This window comes from Gavialis gangeticus, unplaced genomic scaffold (genome assembly GCF_001723915.1).
Source record: "Gavialis gangeticus isolate Ggan-Ray unplaced genomic scaffold, GavGan_comp1, whole genome shotgun sequence".
In the NCBI taxonomy this organism is placed as follows: domain Eukaryota; kingdom Metazoa; phylum Chordata; order Crocodylia; family Gavialidae; genus Gavialis; species Gavialis gangeticus.
Genome location: NW_017729029.1, coordinates 45533867 through 45542491, shown reverse-complemented (window position 1 = coordinate 45542491; position 8625 = coordinate 45533867). Strand labels below are relative to the sequence as shown.

Sequence of the window (8625 nt, the reverse complement as noted above, 5' to 3'; positions counted from 1 at the left end):
AGATAGTTATGGGCTGTGGAGGGTCTTGGGAAGGGGAGAGAAAATAGTCTCAAAAAAATAATAAAGGATCAATCCTACTATGACCAGCAGAAAGCCTGTGATCTATGGGGCAGAGATGAGACCAAGCTTTTTAAAATACAGCTCTGAGTTGTCCTGCACAGTGGCTATATTCAGGCTCAAGAGTCAATAGGGGTATTGAGCCTAGACCCACTTCTAACTCTTATGGGTCTAAGAGTGCTCACTGATTTAACCTTAGCAAGCAGCTAGCCTACTGGAACCCACATGAGCTCCCCAGTAAAATGCATGCTGCTTCCACTAAGCTGTTAAGGCCATTTCCTTCGGTTCTCTTGAAGGGGGATTAGTTAGAGGCAACACGGAGTACTGATGGAGAATAATTCTGCACCCCCTGTACGCCCCTTGTGCTTCGGGCCTAGTTCTGAAAGATTCCAAGTATTGTCCATGCAAAGGGTGCTCAGGATATGGCAGTATTAGGCTGTGTTTTAACCTGAAGCTATTTCATTCCATGGCAAAATCTGGCTACTATAAATAAGGAAGGGAACATTGGGATCAACTAGGTTGCTTTAAACTGCCTTGTTAGATGGTAAAATATGCCATTTAAAACCAGAACTTTCAATACAAACTAAGAACAAAAGGCTGCCCATAAAATTGAAAAAAACCCTCCAAAATGTTTTCCAAGTTTAACTGTACCTCTGCAGCACTTGTGACCCTAGTGCCAAGAACTTTTGCAATTTCAACTGGGAAGTGAAACTGACTAGAAACTAGCAGGAAACGTGCAACATTTTACAATACTTGAGAATACAAAAAACTCTTGCTTTTTCCCCATTAGGTGGGGGAAGGCAATATTTGAAATGTAAAACTTTTGGCAATAACATACTGGAGCTTTAACCTTGGGTGAGACCCTAGCTGCAGTTTCCCTGGATGAAAGGGAATTTATTACCTGATGGAAGGAGAGACAGACCAACTGGAAAGGGATTTGGAACAGAAGAAAGACTGCCATAAGAAAAGATCTCCATAGAGGTTTAATGCAGTACACTGAGTTGCTAATATTCATTGTATTATCCACTGCATAAATCACTCTGCAGTATTCATGTCTGATAATACAGGGAGTCCTCTGACATAGATTAAATGCCATATTTGACATTTTAAAAACTAGAGCTATTAAAAATGGGATTAAGAGAGTACAAAAATGTTTTGGTGCGGGCACACAAACTGAATCTTCCCAGCCCTGGAGTACGGAATAGCCATGATGACTTCTTACCACTGAGGGCAATAGAGAGACATCTCCCTAGGCAACTCAAAAATACCTGCGTTCTGAAGTTGTGACACACAACAAAGCACCACAAACTAGTTCTGGTTTTTACAATGTCATTGTGTGATCTGGTGTCGAACACACTTGTCAAGTCATTACATCCATCTTGTTGCATTCAAGCTAAACAATTAACCAACTGCTGTGAAATAAGTACTTAAAAAAACCCCCACAAGATTTAAAAAATACTGAAATTAAAAATAAAATTTAGTGCATTTAAGACCTTGGTTTTTCTCCAGTTACCAGATCCAGTATTTTAAAAAGGGGAGGGATATTACTAGATCCAGTATTTTTTAAAAGAATGGAAGGAACTTTCAAAGAACAAGTATTTTATAATTTAGAACAAATTATAAATTAACCTGTCCACACTTTTGAGACATAATATACAAGAGCGAAAAACTGAGCGGTCCTTTTATTACTCAGGTACAAGATTTCCCCCCTCCCCCTTTTAATAAAAAATGTCTTTTAAAAAAAAAAAAAAATCTTGCTATTGTGTCCCAGCGCCAATGCACGGTCTGCCTTTCAGATGAGGTATTCCACCATTTCGGCATCAGTGAGGTCCTGCCCCAGGCTTTGAATTGGGGTTTTTCTTTCAAGAGTGCTGGAGTGGAAAACTGGCCCATCTATATTAAGAGGAGGAAACAAAACAGAAAGAATCAAGCTCTAACTCCAACTGCAGGCACCAAGTCTAGTGAAGACATGATTAAGGCAGTAGAGTTCCCTCCCCATTCTGGAAAGTTGGTCTGTGCCCCTGGTCAGAAGGCACTTTATTTATTTAATTCAAATGCTGCCTCTAGTTCTTCCGTTCTCTTCAAGTATCTCACTTATAAATGTTACAGTTCACTTTGGACTTTAATGACTACGTATGAAATCTGGTACAGTCACAGATTTACATCCATTTAAAAGAGATCATAATCTGTCCCTCTGTCTCTCTTACAGGCACTAAATAAAATTACAGGAATAAAATGCACACAGAGAGCTCAAATTCATCTGATTTTAAAAAGTCCATATATTCCACATGGGGTACAAAGTGGTCACAAAACATGAGAGACAAAGTCACATCACTTGCATTGAATTTGAAATGGACTGGACTATGGAAATGGGAGAGCAGCCTGGAATTATTTCAGAAGTAAATATGGCTTCCCACTAACTCTCACTGCGGGCTAGACTCACTTATACCAGTGCTGATTTTATTTCCAGGAGTGAGTGTTGAGACACGGTAAAGGGGGGAGCTTCACCCTGTCCATTGCTTTTCTTGCCCCACCCACCTTGAGCCACCTACTGATGCTGGCTTTCGCACAGCAGCTCAAAAGCCAAATTGGTGCAGGTTACACTCCTTGCTCTAATACCCATTTAGAGCTATTTACACCCAATGTGCCACTTTTGCATCATTTGTCTCATCACTGAATCTGACCATCTGCCCTGCACTGACTTCTTTCTGAAGCCAATTTTTTACCCCTTTCTGCCCAGGTCTAAGGCAGGACAGTGCCAACTCTCACGCCTGCACTGACTAGGAGTGGCCCCACACACTCCCTCCACTTCTTGCCTTCTGGGGTTAGCCCCAGAGGAACCTCCAAATTTTACTGTGATAACCATCGAACCCACATCACCATGCGAACAGCAAAGCCTACAGTTCTGGCAACCTCAGAAGCCTTTACACAGCGGTTAACATAGCAGCAGCAATCACTATGAAATAACACAAGTGCTCTAAAGGAGACCCATTAGGGCCCATTACCTGTTTTGTCTGAACTGTAGGCCAGGCTGGTGCTAGGGAGTCGCCCCTGAGGAGGGGCCATGGTGGAAGAAGCAGCTTTGTTTTGGTCGCTCCCCCTGTCTGTCTGAGTGCTGCAGTCTCGGCTGCCTGTTTTCGAGTGCGCAGACAGCAGTGGGGTGGAGGGGAGGACGGGCGAGGGGGTTGAAGGAATGGACTCCGAGCGGTATTCTGTTCCCAGCAGAACACCTTCAGGGAAAGACAGCCAAGCAGATTAAAAAGTGCTTCTGGATAAACAGCATCAAGGCTCAAAAGGCTGTAGTACAGGCTCCTGCAGTAGTGCTGTTCTGCACTTCCATACCATTTTCATGTGTGGGTCTCAAAGTGCTTCACAAAGGACAGCTCTAGCCCCACATTCCAGACCTGGTAACAGGATGGTGGCAGTACTGGAATACACTTATTTCTCACTTGCCTTTTCTCTAGCGACCAGACAGACTGCTTTCCTTTCCCTACCCCCTTCCCACTTCCTTTCCTCATTCCTCTCACTCATCCTTACACTGATATCACAAAACCCCTTCCATTTTTATAACCTGGAGGTGGGACTGGGCCCAGAGTCTGTGCTAAAGTCACTGGCAGGAGGAGCAGGCCCAAAGCCAACAGAAAATTACCTACAACTTGGCCTCTTTACAACCTACCTGAGGTGTAACAGGCAGCTTTTGCACCCTGGGCAGCAGTGATAGCTAGGGCTGTGGCAGTAGCTGCTATTCTTGCCCTACTCACCCATCCCTAGTTACACTACTGCAACCCACTTTCCCCAAATCTCAGCTCTGAGCCCTTCAAGGCAGTCCAACAGGGTTTCAGTAGCACAACCTGGACTAGAACCAAGCATTGCCGCTCCCACCTGGGGAACTCTACCCATAAAAGATGTTTGTTCTCAGTTTGCTCCATCCAATACATTTTTGCTTAGTGCACAGGAGTCAACAGGCTGCAAGGCAGCATCATATATAATTGAAGCCTATCATAGGGCTGATTGTATGATCTCCTTTCACTGTGCGCACCCTCCCAAGTGACTGGCTTACACAGTGGTTTAGACAGAACTCTAACATAACTCTTGCTGCTATTTATAAAGTTACCTAAACTGCCTTTCCAGCTTTTATCCTCTCTCTTCTCTTCCAATATGGGAGTGCTGCTCAGCGTTGAAGAGTGGGACAGTAGACCTGATCCAGCATTGGAAATTGACATGAGGGACTTGGCTGGTCTCATCGAGGAGAGCTGGTCTGTTTTACTGGTCTCTTTCCGAGAACGTTGCTGAAGGACTTTAATCATGGCATCCTTTTCAATGATTTGAGCATGGAGTGTTTTTATCCTGGGAGAAGAACAAAAAATGGTATCATCAGATCCATGCCTCAAATCCATTGTAGGAGAATCCAGCTGAGCTAACAAACCTGAACACCAATACCTGCTGTCCCAAGTATAGCCCAGGGGCAGATTGTGTGCATAAGCCTTTCTACACAGGGAGAGTTTCATGGAACTAGTTGCTTACCTTACCTTGGGCTACTGTAAGCAGTTGCTGAAGAGGCTGCAGCTTTTAGATCTGAAACTTATGGTCAGGAATGAGAAGGGTAAGGAAGAGAGTCACCTCAGAGAATCTACACCATACCAAATACAAGGATAAAGATTCCCAGAAGCAAAAAGATCTAAGCTCAGTATTAAACAAATGTGCCCATATGAATGTGGTGAAGAGGAAAGGGAAAAGCAGGGAAATATGAATGGAGAAAAACAAAAAACAACCCCCTATCCACAAGTATCTGAGAGGATATTTTTGCTCAGAAATCCAACCTTTTTCAATACTGAAGACAATGCATTGCCTGCTCAAGCAAGAAAGCACAACCCAATGTCCTGGCATGCTTCATTGCTATTAACGATCATGCCAACAACCAATGTCATGACTCTCAGTCATTTGGCTCAACAGTTAACATAAACTTGCAATTGTAAAGAATCCATCCAATTGTAAAGAATGAACTGCATTTTACCTGCCCTCCATATCAAGACACCTCCTGTTAGCCAGCAGGATCTCCTCTTCTTCCTTCTGAATGCGAGCTTCCAGGGAAGTGTCATAGCTAGCATTAGGCGAGTGGCTGATCACAGTTGTGTCCCTGAGAAGGGATATAGAGAACTCTGAGTAACTACAATCCTTTACTGGGAATAAATATGTTCTGTGAATAATGCCTGGTTCAGTGTCCTCATTTCTGACTAAAAAAATCCACCTGCAGCTCTGAAGAAATAACGGCTTAGAGGATGCTTTAAAGTGACTAAAAACAATGGTTTCATCTCCATGCAGTTCACAATTAAAGGTGTGATTTTAAAGTGATTTATTTAAACCTGAGCAAAATTCCTTGTAGACAAGGTGAAGAAGGGGTATGAGAAAATGGCACCACAAGTGCTTGTCCCCTTTTAAATTGGAAAATACTGAATTCGCCTGCACTCAGATCTATAGGTGTTGCCTTAAATGCTGTTTCTCCAACGTATTGTTTGGATGATGGAGCATAAGCAGTCTTCTTCCACCACTTCTCCTACATAGCACACAGCATATTCTTCTGAACACGTCCCAAAAATGTCATGCCAGTATATAATTAAACTTCATATGTATTTTAGTATCTAGGGAAATTATCCTGCCATTTCTGGTTTGTTTTGTCTTGTGTTGCTTAAACCCACACCAAACATTCTTGACAGACTTTCAGAATTGCAGAAACTGGAAACCACAAGTGGTTTGAGCATCTCAGCCCAAATGTGTCAGAATAGGATAAAGTTTATGCTGATTATTACGTAGCACTCTGCATTTTAAGACTGTGATTTGTCTTTCAATCTACTACCAATACAATTCCACTTGTCCTGTAAGATGCCAGGCCATAGCACAGGGGCAGGCAATTATTCTGGGCGCAGGGCCGCTTACTAGGTTTTGGCGAGCCATTGAGGGCCACATGACAGGCAGCCCATGGCAGATTAATAAATTAATATTAATTTTCTAAATTTTTAGGGGCCCCACGGGCCAGATACAATGGCTTGGTGGGCCATATCTGGCCTGCGGGCTGCATTTTGCCCACCCCTGCCATAACAGGTACCAGAAAGTGGCTACTAATGAGCAGAAGAGTCCAAGAAAGGCTTTTAACTTCAACTGAGGTGGGCCTGTGTTGTGGGAGGGCACATTGTGGTAGGGCATCTAGTTAGGTCCTTGGAAGCAACAACAGCCATGAATGTACACTAAGTAACGAGAATGAAAAGGGCTGAAGGAGACCCGAGGTACCTTTGGCTACAAATGGTAATGTACTAATTTTGGTTTTCCACATCCAGCAGTGCTAAGAACTGACTGGACAACATAGCTCACCCAGCCAACACCCAGAACGAGGACGTAGTACATAGCAAAGTTCCCATCTGAGGGGTATAAAAAGACTATTCACCTGGAGAACTTAGCATGGGTGAGATTCATTATTTTACTGTCAACAAGTCTTTCTGCAACCTCTGCTCCATGACTGTTTTGAATGTTAGTTATTTTCTACTGTCAAGTTCAGGGAACAGCAAATTTCAGTGGACTATGGGTGAGGTTCTGACCAAAATGGATAGTGCCCTGTGAAGGAAGGGACACTCGGAGGGAAGGTGACTGGTCTAAAGTTTTTCAATTAACTTTTGGATGATTGGGTGGTAATAGAGCTGTCCTCTCCTTTAAAAAAATGGCAGCTAAAAGGCGGCAAGAAAGCAGCGTCCACAAGATGGGATCTTTCCCAACCCTGTAAACATTTCGGTTGTTTATTCACCTAAAACCTGAACAGGTTTAACCTGACCTCTGTCTGTGTATATGACAAGCCTTAGACCAGGATCTTATCAGCATGCGCTGCAAATATAACAGACCCTGGGGAAATGCAAGCGAGAGGCCTTTTTGAGAATTTCTGGGGAGGTGGGAAACACTGCACAAGAGGCTGCTTCTGGACTAAGATAAGATAGCTCTTGACATGCTAACAGAGCAGACCCTGTAACTCTCCCTGCTGATTTGTACTCTGATTGCATAATCAAAGTGCCAAAGCCACAGCAGCATCTACATTTGAATCTGGTTTATGAAACAAACCGCAGGAACTAAACAAAAATGTTCTGTCTGGAACTGGCAGTAATAAAATCCTAGGCAAATACTAGCTAATGCTGAAGCCTAGCATTCTGTCAGAAGCACTTTTTTACTAGTTAGCTACAAACACAGACGCCTATTTACAGCAAGTTATAATAAGTATTTCTGGGCAGTAATCTTGGAATCTAAGCTGAATACCAAATTTCAGACACCCTTCTCCTCTTGTCCCTGCAAATGCCATCCATGCACAGCAGACTGCTTGGAGTGGAATTTTTCAGGATACATCTCTGGTCAGCAGCCATACTGTGGACAATACCACAAAGTAATATTTTGCAAAAACAGTCTAGAGAACAACTATGCCATTCAGGGTGAATGATGTGAATCACCAGGCTTACCCCATTTCACATGACTGCAGCACGGACAGATTCCTGTAAAACTTTTACTGCTCAAAACATCTTTTTTTTTTTTTTAAATTTGAAGTCAACAAGCTTCTAGGAACTGCTCAAAAGAATTTTAGTATGACAAATACCACTTTCATTTTGGGAGGAAAATTCCCCTGGAAAAAGGTTTTAAATGTTGGTAACTAGGCAGGGTCTCCAGCAGAAGGGATAATGTTTGGACAGCAAAGGGAGGTTTCACAGCAAAGAGAGACTTCTGGCAACACCTATCAGCTGGAAATATGACATGACACTTCACTGAAGAGGGAAAAAATAAACCTTTGCTATGAATAGTCTCATTTACCTCTGAGCAGCCACAGTTGCTGCTGCATCCAAAGCAAACTGTCTCATCACGCTTTCCTCAAGGTATTTCTGTTCCCATTTAGTCATGTCGGCTTCCAAAGCGAGAATTCGTTCCTCTTTTTCACGCAGGAGTTCCATAAGTGCTGCTGCATTATACTCTGAGACGTTGGCTGTCTGAGATGTGCCTTGACGCTGATTTTTTTTTTCAAAAGAAAAATAACGCATTAGGATAGATTTGTGGAAGAGGTGTTTTCCAAGGAAGAATGAGGAACCATTGCTCCAGGTTACTAATTAGCTTTATGCAGGAACCACATTGCCTTGCACACTGACTATAAAATTTTACAGACTAGCTTATGATAAGGATAATGGCCTTAAATCTATGAATTAGCTGGTGCAAGCTGGCTTAGTACTACTAAAGTCACTGAAAGCATGCTGATCTACCCCAGTAAGACAGACTTCTGTTTTATGAACACAGACTGAGCACCATCCAAAACCAAACTCTGCTACTGGCAAAAAGAGCTTAATTGACAGCATATATTGGGGAATGTTTCTCAACACTCTTCTGAAATGGTTCCTCAGCCTTTCAAACTGCTTCTATACTAACATCCTACAAAGAAGCGTAAAAGCATACACGTAAGGGGAGAAAAATGAATATTCCTTTCCCAGTCAACAAGCTAGATCAGTAGTGTCCAACCTTTTTGCCCCAAAGGCCAGATGGGTAATGCCAGGTCCA

The 8625-nt window shown here is 42.9% G+C and overlaps 1 protein-coding gene across 5 annotated transcripts in view; it reads right to left on the bottom strand.

Annotated features, from left to right (window-relative positions):
- Positions 1-671: 671 nt before the first annotated feature.
- AMOT (angiomotin) overlaps positions 672-8625 on the bottom strand; it is a 96571-nt gene continuing 88617 nt past the window's right edge. For all 5 annotated transcript variants that reach the window (XM_019521516.1, XM_019521515.1, XM_019521514.1 and 2 more), the window contains 5 exons: positions 7894-8084; positions 5072-5194; positions 4172-4404; positions 3063-3287; positions 672-1950 (listed from right to left, as the gene is read on the bottom strand). In XM_019521516.1, coding sequence (XP_019377061.1) covers positions 1850-1950; positions 3063-3287; positions 4172-4404; positions 5072-5194; positions 7894-8084 — 873 coding nt within the window. In that variant the 3' untranslated portion in view covers positions 672-1849. The remainder of the gene's footprint in view (positions 1951-3062; positions 3288-4171; positions 4405-5071; positions 5195-7893; positions 8085-8625) is intronic.